Source organism: Chelonoidis abingdonii, chromosome 7 (genome assembly GCF_003597395.2).
Source record: "Chelonoidis abingdonii isolate Lonesome George chromosome 7, CheloAbing_2.0, whole genome shotgun sequence".
Classification (NCBI taxonomy): Eukaryota; Metazoa; Chordata; order Testudines; family Testudinidae; genus Chelonoidis; species Chelonoidis abingdonii.
In genome coordinates this window covers 30,040,729-30,056,104 of record NC_133775.1, presented here as the reverse complement: position 1 = coordinate 30,056,104, position 15,376 = coordinate 30,040,729, and the positions used below count along the sequence as shown (strand labels likewise).

The following is a 15,376-nucleotide window of genomic DNA, read 5'->3' as shown; positions in this document are numbered from 1 at the left end:
GTCTTCAAGTTGCTCTCTTTTAGTCTGGTTTATTAAATGCTTCTGATGAGCTTTCCAAGACACAAGGATCTGTCTTCTGTTTCAGGCATGGGGAGAAAACACCTGGATTTTCAGGACTTCAGTGTACCAATCCTTTTCCATTTGCATGTCTTCCTCGTGGCACCCCCATCCATTCTGAAATCCAGGAATAGGAACTCCTGAAAGTGGCTTGCTCCTAATCCCACTGGGTTAGATTTCCTGGGTCTTCCTATCAACGCCACTCTAAAGAATAGTAAGAGAATGACTTGAATGCACTGTGTGGCAGAAGCTGAGTGCATTTGGCTACGCCCCAAAAGCATCATTAGCCTATTAATGCACACTGTGACATCATGTAACAGTATTAATTATGACTCCGTAACTTCATATTTTATTTTTAAGAAAACATAAAATTGTGTGAGATGGTATGGGATACATCCTTCCACTGCAATGTAATTTTTCTCGTAGAAAGTCAGTTATAGTTACAGATGGCTGCTTAAAGGGAACATTGGCACTTTGCAGGGAGGAGGCATGTTAAAACTTTCTTTTCTCTTCCAAGCTGCCTTTGCAGCTGAAGCCTCTGTATTCTTACATACCCCTTAAAAATAGGGGGAAAGGTTAAAAAAAAAAAGAGGGGGGATTTTTGTTGTTGTTTGTTGATGAAATCCTAGCTGTGAACCATTGGGGATTGATGCCCCAATATGACATCAATAAAGCGCAATTGGCCAATCATCGAACATTGCTATGCTGGCTGACTTTTGGACTGTTCAGGATTTCTGTGTGTATGTGTATTCCCTTCTCATGAATAAGAAGATCTGGTATAACTACTTGATTTTTACTGAGGTAAGGATTGCATAGATTTAAAGGAATTTGATCTTTGTCCCTTGCAGATATGCAAATGACAGTAACTGTTAGAGGTACTGTAGTAAAATAGATTTATGCTGATGTTAAAAGGCTGCCTTTAAAGTGAAAGGAGTAGGGATTTTTAGGCCCTGCTTTTGTCAGGGCTCATGATTGACCTGTCTACCTTTTGAGCAAAGAGGGAAAACTGATTTGGTAAATGAAATTGGTTGTGCTATGACTTGGATCATAGTCTATTGCAAGTATTAGAGAGAGAAGGTAAGGTGAGTGAGATAATATATTTTATTGTACCAATTTCTGTTGATGAAAGAGACAAGATTTTGAATGACACAGAGCTTTTCTTTAGGTCATGTTGCAAATATTGTAAGGTTGCCCTTTGATTATAAGTAAGGCTACATTTTAGTCACGGGTATTTTTAGTAAATGTCGCGGACAGGTCACAGGCAGTAAACAAAAATTCATGGCCCGTAACTTTTTCTAAAATTACCAGTGAATAAATCTTGGAGGGGGCTATCTGGGGCCCCCATGGGTGCTGGGCAGGAGATGGGGGTGTGCAGGCAGTGATGCACGGCTTGGGACCCCCGCTGGTGGTGGGAGGGTGCTGGCGGGTCTGGCAGGCTCCCTACCTGGCTCCATGGGCCCCCCCCAGCAGCAGCAGAGCTTGGGTATGGGATGGGGGATAGGGTGAGGTGGGCGCTGGGTGGTGCTTACCTGGGGGGCTCCCCGGAAGTGGTGACATCCCCCTCGCTCAGATGCTAAGTGGAGGCGTGGCCAGGCAGTTATACGCGCTGCCTCTGTCTGTAGACATCGTTCCCGCAACTCCCACTGGCCGCGGTACCAGGAAATCACCCTGACTTACTAAGACAGAGGACTGAAGTGATTGGAATGGCAGTAATGTGAAAATGTCTGTAGTTTGATTTGGGTTTTCTGTTATATTAACAGGACTGCGATGGGTAATCCTGATCTGAATTGATGGATCCAACAGAAGCTAAATGAACATGTAAGATTTTTTTGGTATGGTCTTTGTATTGTGCATGATTCTGGGTTTATTTGGTAAAGATATAGTTGATTTTGGTGGGAGAGAGGGAAGGGAAGACCCTCTTCTTAAAGACTCTGCTCCTGAAATCATAGAGGTTACATGAGAATCTCAGCTTTCATTGAAAGTTTCTAGTCCTCGTGGTTTCAGAGAGAGGCGGGAAACATGAACCCTAATAACTTAATAAACAGAAGGATAAGAAAGAACTAGTTCTTTTATATCTCTTGACTTTTTGGGGCCCGGCTCTTGACTTTTGTACATCTGGGGTTGGCACTACTGCAGTACCTCATTTTCTCTCTTTTTTTTATAACATTGTCTCTACCATTACTCCTTTACACCTAAGTTTTCTGATGGATACATATGCATCAGTTGAAATGTGTTAATTTGCTGCAGCTACTGAGTAGTAATTGTATACCTTTTTACCCTGGTGAACTTACACCTGTGAAGCATTCTCCCAGTAATATGTCCTTTTCCCCCAATGTTGGGCCTGTCTTTATATGGTTGCACCACAATGTCCTAGAGCTAGGGCAAAGTTAAAAAGGTGTAGGGAGCTGTGAATGAGGCACTCGTACCCTGTTCTTTGAATTTCCTGAATAATTTTGAGTTTAAATCTCAACCATGACACTATGGTATGCTTCTTTTCTTTCTTTTTTAGAATAAAACTTCAATCTGTAATACTTTGATTTTTTGAACGCTTGCCATGCAAGGATCTCAAAGCACTTTACAAATACTAATGATTTAACTGAGTCTCACAAAACCCCTGTGCAGTGGTGGTATTTATTATTTTATTTATTATCCCCATTTTATAAATCAGGAAACGGAGAGAGCCTGAATAACTTGTCCAGGGTAACACAGGAAGTCTGTGACATGTCAGAAAGAGAAGCCAGAGTGGGCCAGTCCTGAACCTTAACCAAGTCTTAAGTTTGGGGGGAAGGAGGGCTACAGCATACACCTCTATGTCTCCCAAACTGCCATTTTGAGCTCCTGAATAAAACACAAACCAAAGAAAAAAACCTCTGTACTTCAGTTCCCCATCTTGAAAATAATTCACAGGGATGTCTTCAGGATAAACTCACTGCCATAGTATCTAGTGGTGACACATTTGAGTGCCATAGAAAGACTTATAAATAAATTCTGTCTCCAACCATATTCTAAAGTTGGGCGTAAGAGTCACAGACCAGCTGGAGTAAATCTCTCTGTTAAGTATGCATCAAGCAACCATTTTGGAAGGGTAGGTTTTAATTGCTGTAGACAGCTGAAGTCTAAAGTCTTAACTGCTCTACTTTATTGTTGTTTATTGCAACAATATCTGACCAATATATACCTGTGCTGTAAAAATCCTCAGAAGAATACATGAAACTCATGTGAGGGTAGCATCCAAATTGTTAGTCGGAGAGGTAGGTGTGCCTCCCTGTGGAGTGGAAAGTGGGTCTGTCACTCTTAGGGTGACCAGATGTCCCGATTTCATAGGGAGAGTCCCGATATTTGGGGCTTTTTTCTATATGGGTTCCTATTACTCCCCATCCCCTGTCCCGATTTTTCGCACTTGCTGTCTGGTCACACTAGTTCCCCTAAAGCTGCAGATATCCATGGATCTGTGTGGCTCTCAGCACAGCTGTGAGAGGTAAAGACCATGCTTCTGGGGTCATATGCCACTGTGTTGCTTTCTAGATCCAGGGCAGCATGGCATTTGTGGGTCTAATGCATCTATCTTTCTCTTTCTTTTGGAAGACCCAGCCAGCTTTATCTTATGAGTGCAAGTTTTTTTGGTTTCCAGAAGGCCTATGCTGTGTTCAGTGGCCAAGCCAATAGATTTGTTCCTTTCATCATGTTTGGGATCTTTCCCACTCTATTTTTTTCTTCCAATTGTTTATTTCAAATTTTAAAAATACAGAATTAGGCAAAGACTTGAACTGATTGCCATGTGGTAGGACTTTTCTTTAAACTTCAAACCTATATAATTTTTTCTCATCAGGTTGATATTTCTCCTTTGCTCCTGTATCATGTATACTAATTTCAGAGCTTGGAAGACATTTATTTTTCTGTTAGGAAATAAGCCCACAGAGATGAGTCTATGATTAAACTGTTCTTAACCAAGTAGTGACTCTTCTATAAATAAAATTATATTGCTTGGTTATAAAATTCCTTACTACTTAAGAGAAACAGTCTTACTGTTTCTCTAATGATGCACACCACTATAACAAACAATTAGATTAGTTTCTCTGCATTGTGATTCCTTATCCTCTTTATGGGATGCTTAGTGACTTATTTAGATAACCTTAAGCTACAAATTACCGTGCACCAAAAATTGTCTTATCTGGCTATCTGTATTTAAATATTGGTTCTATTTACTGTGCTGTAATCACTGGGTTTCATAGATTTGTTTGTATATAGAAAGTTTATATGGCTTGAGCCCAGGGGCATCTCTTGTATGCTTACTTGTATCTAACACAGCTAGATTATACTGTTAATCTAAAATGTTCTTGCTATTTTAGGAGATGCCTGTGTAGGGGATTTTACCAGCAATTGTACTAAATACTTCACTGCTGCACCAGTTGCTCAGGTACCTTGGCTGTCTGTTGCTATGGGAGATTGGAAGACTATTACAGTGCCAGCACTGTCATCAGGTAACTTCTGTAGTTAGAAGACAAAACTGGGAACAATTTTAATTTAAGAGGTTAGAGAATCACTAGTGGTACAATATTTTACAGGCTGTTAAACAGCTAGATTGGAGTTTCATTCATAAAATATCTAACGCCTTAAGTGGAAATGTCAAATAATATAATCGTGTTTATACGACAATTTCTACTGGTTAAGGTAGTTTTACAGAATAGTTATCACTAAAAATTACTCTACCATATGTGAGAGAATTCTAAACATTCATGCTTTTTACAGTCAGTGAATGTCTCACATTGCTGTAATGTTCTTTTTGTTTTCTGTTTCTCTTTTGTCCTGTGTTTTGATTAACAATATATTAAAGGCAAGACTTTTTTTTTTTTTTTTATGTATGTGGGGTGGTGAGGAAGTAGGTTAAAATGTACAATGAAACTGAATGTAAGAATCCTCAGTACATATCTTGGGCATGTATGAAAAACAGTAATCCAAGTAAGCAAATAAACTAGTAATTAGAATGATTTTTGTGAGAATCTTTTTTTAAGAGGGGAGAGGAATTTTTTCATGAAAATGCCTTATTTAAAATCTTGTTGATGTCTTACCTTTTGATAGAAACTCAAATTCCTAGCATTTTGTTTACAGTATTTCCCCTCAGACTCTTAATAGTTCTAAATGTCATTTCTAAAGTTCCTAAATAATGATGAGTAATCCTGTTTGTCTCATGAATTGATTTAAATAATTAGTCCTAAACTTGTTTCATAATATTTTGAATTGTAGCTAGCAAAATCTCTTATCAGAATACCTCAGAAAAGAAGATGTCCCCCTCAAGTTTAAACATGCAACAAGTGCTACGCTCGCCACTGCCTTTGTACAAAAGTATGCACAGCTTTTCCAGTGCCTTCTGCACAGAAGAGAATGTTGAACAGAGTATCTCCTATCTTAACAGGGTAAGCCACTTTCTGAGGTGGGGTCGTTTAATAAACTGTCAGTCAGTTGTGGAAATGTGTGAGTGTTCTCTGGGGTGAGAGAGTTGTTTGTTTCCATTAAGTAGGCTTTCCTTTGGTTACTAATTGAAAGTCAAAGAGGTTTTTTTTCCTTACAAAAATGAATGTCTTCTAGTATGCTGTCTGAGAATTTTGTCAAGGACAGAAAGAAATTGGTCCAATTATTGCTCTCTCTGTCCCTTACTAGGAGTTGACAACATTAGGTTTCCCTTCTCTTTATTCGGAGTGCAAAGATAAAGAATTAAATGTAGTATCGGTCTTAAATTGTCTGAATGAATTGCTTGTACTCCAACGCAAGAACCTCCGAGCTCAGGAAGAGGTGGAAATCCAGCATCTGAAATTGGGTAGTGATATGGACCACCTGCAGAACTGCTATGCTAAAGTAAAGGTAGAAAATCAATTCTCTCTTAACTCATATCATAATGCAATGTGGCACTCTCAGCTAACAAATGTTATAAGTTCTCAGTAAGGTTATTTTGCTGATTTATTAAGGCTTAATTGTCCTACAAGTTTTTTTTTTCCTGAGGTGTATTTTCTAACTGATGGAAAACTCATTAAATGTAATGAAAAATGAGTGGAAGAAATAGCTCTCTAATAAAGATATGAATACTTTGTGAACAGTTTCGTGACCAGCTGTTTCTGAGGAAGATTGATTAGATTAGACCAGTGGTTCCCAAACTCTGACAACCTGTGAACCCCTTTCACTAAAATGTCAAGTCTCATGAACCCCCTCCTAAAAATGTATATTTCCAGGGATTTTCTCCTTTACCTGAGTATAAATTATAAAGGCAGTGATCTTGGAAATATAAAATGTGTTTTTATGACATGCTTATTACACACTTTATTATTATTTATTATTTATCATTACAGTTTTTTTATTACATTATGAAAACAGCAACACTTTTCCAAGATCTCACTTTTATAGCTTGTAGCACTTTGAATAAACCTGTTTATAAGACAAGGCTCCTATGTTTCATCAAGGAGTGTCACATGTGAAACAGCATGAAGGTATTTAAGAAGTCAACTCAAAGAGTTCCTCCTACACAAGCACTCAGGTCTTGAGCAGTCCAGGCAAACAACGCACGATACAACAGAGCTTAAACTTGTTCTTCAAAATAATTTTAAAAACAATACTAGCTGCCTATTTAATTTTAAAAACAGCAAAAAATATCCACCTCCCTTTCCATTTCTTATAGGGAGTCTTGAAGTTTAAATCTCCTCAATGCTTGCTTTGATCTGCTGAGCTCTTGGAAGTCCAGGGGCTCTGGCTGCAGGCCAGGGGACCCTAAGGACGGCTATGTCCACCATTGGGGAATTTTTTCCTAAGAACCCCCTGTAACATTTTGTGAACCCCCAGGGGTTCATAAACTCCAGTTTGAGAACCACTGGATTAGAGGGTGGTGATTCATTATGGAAATGAAGATCTTGGAAGATTTGGCTGGTTTATCTTTAAATGGGATATTATGAGTGTTGCTAGATTTTTCAACCCTAGAAAATAAATCACTTCATGTAGCCATAAGAAGTATAGCAAGCTTACTCATGTTGCTGTTCTAACATGCCTCATTCTAATTCCAAAGGACCATCTCCAAAGGCTAGTGTATAGCTCATTCTCCATATTCATTCAGTTTTTGGCTTCCCTGAGAGACCTGAGGGCAACTGTCCTGTCGCAGTGTCTGTTCAGAAGCAGTCAGCAACACCTTTGGTTACTGGTTTTGAATTTAGACTGAATTGGTAGATGAGGCTCCATAACCTGTTACAATCCAGCATCTCCCAAAATGTTAGGCCAAATGACAGTCAGTTATTGCTAGTGTCTTAGATGGCATGAACTGAATGGAAAAATCTTATTTGAAAGTAGGTATAGTTGCTTTATTAGCAGATTCTGAGTTGTCTCCACTCTAAAATAAGCTTCTTTTCTATGGGAACATCTTAGCAAGGCAGCTGTTGCTTTCAGTTCTTTACTCAGCCTCCTTAGTTCTACTTTGCAAGGAGATTGACTACCCCTACCACTTTTGCTATTATTTGTATTGCAGTAGCACCCAGAGGTCACAGTTTGAATCACGATGCCATGTTTCTAGACACTGTGCATGAATCCAGAGGAAGACAACAGTTCTATCCTGAGGAGTATATAATCTGCATGGAAACAATGCTAGCATGTAACATTAAAACGCTATTGTACAACTGCACTCCTGCTTTTAAAAAACGTACCTTATGTATTATATTAATCCCCCAGCAAAGTCAGCCAAACTACTTACCCCATGTGCAGGTGTATTCAAGGAGAGAAACTGCATCTTACTTCCACAGTGCTTTTGTGTTGAAGCGGCCCTAATTTGGCCCACAATATGTAACTTTTGTGTGTACCTTCCTGCCCCTTCCAAAAGTGGTAATGATCACTGTAGCAGAAACATCCAGCTAATGTACTTATCCAAGCCAACAAAAGCTCCAACTGCCAAAACATCTAACTTCTCCTCTGACTTCTGTGGAGAAGGCATGTATTGCAGCATATTGAATACTTAATAATTTAATGGCAGTGAAAGAGTAATTGCATTCAGTATCAGACTAAAAGTAATAATGCTGTATTGCTTATATTCTTTTCCATATTTAACTCAGTAAAAATCTCCATGAAGTGGAGTTGCTATAGAACAATCTGGTGCACTGGGGTAACCATATTATCTAGGCTTCTTGCTGTAGAAATGAAGGTTAATTTGCCATGAAGGGGCCTTGCCTGTGTATTGGACTTCTGATATTTCAGCAAGAACAAACTTGTCTCAAATTAATTTTTTTCTTTTGTAAATTTTAATTGAGATTGAATAATGGGTCCTTCTTTTAGGAGCAACTGGAAGCTTCTAGAAGGGAAATAGTGGGACTTCAAGAAAGAGACAGACAACAGCAATGTAAGAACAGAAATCTGCACCAGTTACTTAAAAATGAAAAAGATGAGGTGAGTCAGCCTGTACATCTACACAAATCATTCAAACAGTTTTGACTGATCTTACAGAAAACCTCAGGTTTTTAGTAGCGTTTTATTTTAAAAGAATACATAGGCTTGCCTAGAGAAAATTGTCAAATTTCATGTGTGGTCATTGTGAAGTTTGGCATGCTAGCTGCTAATGCAGGGGTTCTCAAACTGGGGGTTGGGACCCCTCAGGGGGTCATGGGATTATTATGATAGGGGTCACAAGTTGTCCGCCTCCACCCCAAACCTTGCTTCATCTCCAGCATTTATAACAGTGTTAAATATAAAAAAAAGTGTTTTTAATTTATAAGGGGGTGGTGGTACTCAGAGGCCTGCTGTGTGAAAGGGGTCACCAATACAAGATATTGAGAACCACGGAGCTAATGGGGTGCAATTCATGTGCGAATAGGGTTGATGGGCTCAAATGATAAAAATGGTGGTGGTCTCATTGCATAAGTACATGTGCAGTCTTGTGATGCCTTTTTTAATGTATCATTCTGAGATAAGTCAGCTAAAGCCTGGCTGCTAGGCTCCGAGACCCAGCTATTTGCCAAATCCTTTCTAGTAATGTATAACAAAACCAAAGTAACACTTCAGATATATATAGGAGAGCAAACAAACAAAAATTGCAGTCAAAACCTGGAATATCTCCTTGAACCTGGAAGAGGGAAAGGCTAGAATCCACTTGGAAGTTTACTTTAAACAATACTTTGCCTGAATTAACTGGATGGTGCTTAGGGAAAACCTGAGCAGAAGTTGTGTGCGCACACGTATGTAAATACGTTTATTATTATTTGGATTACAATGCCCAGGAGCACTAGTCATGGACCTGGACATTTACACAATTAGCTTTTCTGTAGTGCCTATCCCAGTGGTGTCCATATGTAATTAGCATCTTAATGTTCAGCTTAAAATATTGGACAGACACTGAAAGTTACTAGGCCTTAAAATTTATATTTTATACAGATATTTATACCAAGCTCTTTTATTTTTGTTTTTATCTTTAAAGAAATGTATGTGCGTGAACTTTAGTTGAAAATGTATGGGGTTCTGGGTTTTTTAGGTACAAAAATTACAAAATATTATTGCAAGTCGTGCTACTCAGTACAATCATGATATGAAGAGGAAAGAAAGAGAATACAACAAACTAAAAGAGCGCTTACATCAACTAGTCATGAACAAAAAGGATAAAAAAATAGGTAAGTAAAGTCTTCCACATCGTAGTGATACAGCAAAGCTGCATGTTCAAGATATTTACTTCAGCTTCTAGCATTAACAATGTGCCAAGTGCCTTACTTAGAATGCACTTTGGTATCCAGAATAGTAGATCACAAAGAAGGTTTTGCATTAAAAATGTAGCATTTAATTAAACTTAACTGTTCGTAGACTTAAAGAGAACTGATCTTCTATTTTTGCTAGTGTAAGAGTGCCCTGTAACAGTTTTTGAGTATCTCCCCTTGTTTTGATAGGCACAAACCAAAGAAGGCCAGTTGGCTGCCTGATGAGAATCATGATCAGTTCCTAAATGAAAATATTTTCATCCTTATAATTTTTCTTTGCTAATACCACTTCAGCTCTGATGGTGGTAGGAACAACTCTGAGTGCTAATGTAGACTGGGCTGTAAAGAGCACTTTAAGTACTATATTTGTGTCCACCAGCTATGAGCAGGTTTAATCAAAACTGCTTAAAATTTTGGCAACCACATGGAGGCCTGGAACTGCACTAATGTTAGCAAAGATGGGCGATTCTAGACAGGAAATAAAACTAGTGGAGGCACAGCCTATGGAGGGGAAGGGGGAAGCAAATAACAATCATTATGCTGCTCTGTCACATAGTGAGAGTGTTTCTTCCAAGACAGATGTCTTCAGCATGTGACTACAAAAGCTCTGTGCGCAGCATAATTTATGCAGTGCTTTGGGCATGAGATATTAGTACTGCTCTTTTAATATGCAAAACTCTTCATAATGAGCATGTGGGAATGAGGGCAGTGAAGTGTCCAACACTGTCTGGTTTAGCCTGTCTAAAAGAGACACCATCATGTGAGAAACTCTAAAGTCTTTTTCATTTATTAATTTTAGATGTTACATATAACTTTACCATTAAAATTTCTTCTCTTGTTTCCATGATACCCTTTCTTGTTTTGTTTTCAGGGAATTTTGGTCTCGTGTGAATCTAAAGATTGATTTTTATATTCAGTCCTGTAAGGCTTCTTAATGTAAAGGCAAATGTAGGGTTACCTGAATATTTAGATATACTTTGAGGATTTTTACTTCACTCTGAAATGTCTTTAATGTCCCTTCTCATTTGTAGCTATGGATGTTCTAAATTACGTAGGTAGAGTTGATGGGAAGAGAGGTGCTTGGAGAACTGGTAAAACAGAAGCCAGGTAAGTTGATACCTATATAAATATATATTTTAATCAAAGTGTATTTTGTAATTATTTATTTATCGTAAGGCTTCTGCTTTCAGGAATGAAGAAGAAATGTACAAAGTTCTGTTAGGTGGCTATGAACAACGCCAAAAACAACTTCTAGTGGAAAATGCTGAGCTCAAGAAAGTTCTTCAGCAAATGAAGAGAGAGATGATTTCACTTCTCCCACCACAGAAACAGAAACCTAAGGAAAGAGCTGAAGATGGCATTGGGCCTGTAAGTGTCTTTTTTTTTTGTTTTTGTTTTACTTCTTTTTTAAACCTTACTGTATATTGAACTAGTACTATGCATGGTCATTGGGTCATACAAAAATATTACCCTTGCTTCTTAAAACTTGCCACCTGCACTAGTTACTATGTCTCACGAGGAGCCCACTGTTCAAATGGACCTAACTAGGCTGTCCAAATCCTGCAGTTTGCTCATATCAATATTTGAGTATGGAAAATGGACTTCAGTGCTGATTTTCAATGCCTTAATGTGATTGGACAACCTCTTAAGGTGCTTATGTTGGAAAACTGTACTTCCAGGATGTAATGTGTCTAGAAAAACATGGTGGTTATAAATAGGGTAGGCTCTAAGTCTGACAGGCTAGATGAATCAATGTTTCTGCTAAAAATCTGCAGCTGCTATCAGGAAAACTTTTATCGCTAAATAGAATGGTTTTCAGTTCTGCTAGTAATTCCCTTCCATTGTTCACACTAGGGCCGTCACACATTGCTTTATTGCTTGTAAATGTTGTGGCAAAAGTGGATATGAAAACATATATAATCATAAAGGAATCTTTTAAATGTGCTTTAGAATCAAAACCATTGTGGATGAGATGTCTAACAGAGCTACTTGATTAAGTGGTGTTTTGGGGAATTCAGTAGTTTTAGGCATTTTACTGTAATTGAGATATTACGTTGGGCTTGGCATTCTTGCCACAGGGTATGAGTAATTCCCCTTAACTTCACTGAGAATTACTCGTATATCCTGCAGCAGGCAAAACAGGACCACGGTGTGTTTAGTGCTCTAATTAGTATGTTAAGTGTCTGACTCCTTTAGGAAAGAATCTTACTGTAGGTTGAAATTCCACTTTATACAGGCAAGTTGTATCATATGCGCATTTAACTTTCACGATTTCAACTATACATGCTCGGCAAAAAAAATAAAAACAATGAGATACCTGTAAATAGTGCGAGCGATTCCACCCAATGAGCTTATGCCCCGGAGTGAGCGTGAGATGGGAGACGTGAATCTGCTGTTCCCTCAGTTGGTCTCAGTTCCCGCATGCCTCTCATAGTGTGAGCATCTTGCCGCTCTGAGTGTGATCGTAGTATTTAAAGATACAGATTTTTCGTACAACATGGCCCCTAACCGCAAGCCATCTACTTCGTTTGGTGCTCAACCGAAGAAACAGCAATCTATTCCAACGTTGGTGGAAAAACTGGCTGTGTTGGACTTATTGAGAGATGGTATGTCAGTCGCCAACATGGTGCGTAAATATGGTCGCAACAAATCTAGCATCCATGCCATCAAGATTCGAGAGAGAGAAATTCTTCACACCGCGGCTTGATGTACTCCAATAACTGCTTGATGTACTCCAGTAACTGCTAAAGTGACAAACCAGGTGCGTGATAAGACTTTAGTGAAGACTGAAAAGGCATTAAACTTATGGCTGGAAGACATGAATCGTAAACATGTGCCTATCGATGGCAACACATTGCGAGAAAACGCTCTTAGCCTTTATGTGCTGTTCAAACCTCCCGCCGAAGAGGGACAGCCTTCTGTTGAGAAGGAATTCAAAGCCAGCCAAGGTTGACTTAATAGTTTTAGGACCTGCTTCAACCTCAGAAATGTGCAGACTACCGGTGAAGCTGCATCTGCCAATGAAGAGGTAGCAAAAACCTACCCCGAACAATTAAAGAAAATCATATAAGAAAAGGGCTATCTTCTGGATCAAGTTTTTAATGCTGATGAGACTGGGCTCCTCTGGAAAAAAATGCCCAACCACACTTACATTTTGAAATCAGAAAGACAAGCCTCTGGCTTCAAAGCAGCAAAAGACTGTGTGACTGTGTTGTTTTGTGGCAATACGGTTGGGCATTTAATAAAGCCGGGCTTGCTCTACAGGGCTGCAAATCCCCATGCCATTAAAGGCAAGAACAAATATCTCCTGCCTGTGTTCTGGCAATCAAATAAAAAGGCTTGGGTGACGGAAGCATTATTTCTGGATTGGTTCCACAAGTGTTTCATTCTGGAGGTCAAGCGGTACCTTGCAGAGAAAGAACTTGACTTTAAAGTGTTGCTCATTGTAGACAATGCTCCTGGCCACCCTGAGTCACTCTGGTTTGCACATAACGACGTTGAAGTCATCTTTCTCCCCCCTAATACCACCTCCATCCTCTTGATCAAGGCATGATTCGCTGTTTCAAGGCTACGTACATGAAGCTTACGTTCTCACGGATATGTAGCACTATGGATGCTGATCCCAATCTTAATGTAATGAAGTGTTGGAAGTCCTTCAACATTGCTGATTGCATCACTTATATTAAACAGGCAGTGGATTCAATCAAGCCTGAAACAGTAAATGCATGTTGGTGAAACCTATGGAAAGATTGCGTGAATGATTTTAAGGGTTTCCCAACAATTGACAAAGAAGTTAAACACATTTTTCAGGTGGCCAGGCAAGTGGGTGGAGATGGCTTTGTTGACATCCTTGAGGAAGAAATTGAAGAATTAATTGAGAGCCGTAGAGAAACATTGACTAACGAAGAGTTAGAGGAACTGATAAAATCGTCTACAGAAGATGAAGATGATGACGACAAACAGGAAGAGCCAGCAAGTTGGAATCTTCATAAATTTGCTGAAGTATTCCAAACAGTGAAACACCTGAATGATTTAATTTCTGATTATGATTCCTCTGTGGAATGAATCCTCAAAATCACACGTCGTATTATGGATGATTTGAGACCATATCAAGAAATGTTTGAGCAGACAACAGCGACAGTTGCCGATCGTCATGTTTTTCAAGGAAAAACAGCCAGCAGCAGATGAGCCTACGCAATCAACTTCTCGAGTTGAACCAGAGCCAACCACTTCGTCTACGACTTGCTCTCCATCACTCAAGCTCTGTCACCCCCGTTTCCTGGATCGACATCAAGCTCTGACGACCCCCTGTAATTATGCCCTGTAATTAAAAATACAGTACTGTAAAATTATATTTTACATATGTACTCTTTATTATATACTGTACATTACTGTATACATTATACACTTATGCTTATTACTGTATACACAAAACCATGTACAGTATGCTGTACTTTATGGGCGATTTAAGGCATTTTCAAGGGTAAGTTTGACTATACGCAATTTTCGCCTTACGTGCTGACTTTAGCACCTAACCCCCGCGTAAGATGCAACTCCACTGTAATGTAGTATTGCAACTCAGTATTGTGGAACTGTTCCGCTGCTAAGGCGCCATTTATGCACAGGATGCATATTACATACTGTGGCTACAGTCCTGTAAATGGCTATGCACGGGTGGACTCCCATGCCGGCTGGGACGCAGTGAAGACAGTAGGTTTCGGCCCAAACTTTGTGGGCCACCCTGCAGATCCAGCTTCAGGACTGAGGCATACATGTGCTTACCAAGACAAACTGGAGGAATAACAGGACTTTATGCTTTGCAATGAGATGTTCTTAGGTGACTGAACCAAATTTCTACAGTTCTACTCATTCCGGGGTGAAATTTTGATAAACCTCTAAAAATGGAATTATAATCATCTTCTGGTAGACTTCCAGCTAAAGCAGTGCTAGTTATTGATACTTATGTACAGTAATCAAATGATAAAAAACATACTTAAATTATTTATGTAAAAAAGGAAAACGTAGCTATTTGAACGTGGAGTACTTGTGGCACCTTAGAGACAACACATTATTTGTGCATCCGATGAAGTGAGTTTTAGCCCACGAAAGCTTATGCCCAAATAAATTTGTTAGTCTCTAAGGTGCCACAAGTACTCCTCATTCTTTTTGCTGATATGGACTAACACGCTACCCTCTGAAACCTATTTGAGGTTCTTTGTTTTGTTTTTAAAGCAGTTATTACTGATTCAAATCAAACTTGCCTAAATGAACTTCGGTTTAAAACAAAAAATCCTGAACATCTTTTGCTGCCCCAATGTTCACACCGGTGGCTTGGGTTCTTGTTACATAGCAGCATTATACTGAGTCCTGTGAGATTATTGGACTGGAATGCAGAGCTTTGGACTAGGGTACTTCTGATATTAATATTTATTACTACAGTAGCAGCCAGAGGCCCAGTCAGGGTTGGGCCCTCGTGTAATAAGCCTCTGTCCCAAATCTGGACCTTAGCGTCCAAAATCTGGGGGCTTAGCATGAAACTCCCCCAAGCTTATTACTAGCTTGGATCTGATCTCGCTGCCACCAGTCAGGATTCGGAGTACCTGATCAACTCTCCC

At 39.2% G+C, this 15,376-nt stretch overlaps 1 protein-coding gene across 5 annotated transcripts in view; it reads left to right on the top strand.

The window, feature by feature from the left end:
* The window catches only part of SSX2IP (SSX family member 2 interacting protein), a 49,654-nt gene that overhangs the window by 20,395 nt on the left and 13,883 nt on the right, over positions 1-15,376 (top strand). For 4 of the 5 annotated variants that reach the window (XM_032798886.2, XM_032798891.2, XM_032798890.2 and 1 more), the window contains exons 2-9: positions 1,818-1,875; positions 4,407-4,538; positions 5,302-5,471; positions 5,716-5,916; positions 8,356-8,466; positions 9,545-9,680; positions 10,793-10,868; positions 10,952-11,129. In XM_032798886.2, the coding sequence (XP_032654777.1) occupies positions 4,496-4,538; positions 5,302-5,471; positions 5,716-5,916; positions 8,356-8,466; positions 9,545-9,680; positions 10,793-10,868; positions 10,952-11,129 (915 nt within the window). In that variant the 5' untranslated portion in view covers positions 1,818-1,875; positions 4,407-4,495. The remainder of the gene's footprint in view (positions 1-1,817; positions 1,876-4,406; positions 4,539-5,301; positions 5,472-5,715; positions 5,917-8,355; positions 8,467-9,544; positions 9,681-10,792; positions 10,869-10,951; positions 11,130-15,376) is intronic. The other variant, XM_075067769.1, reaches the window with a different exon arrangement.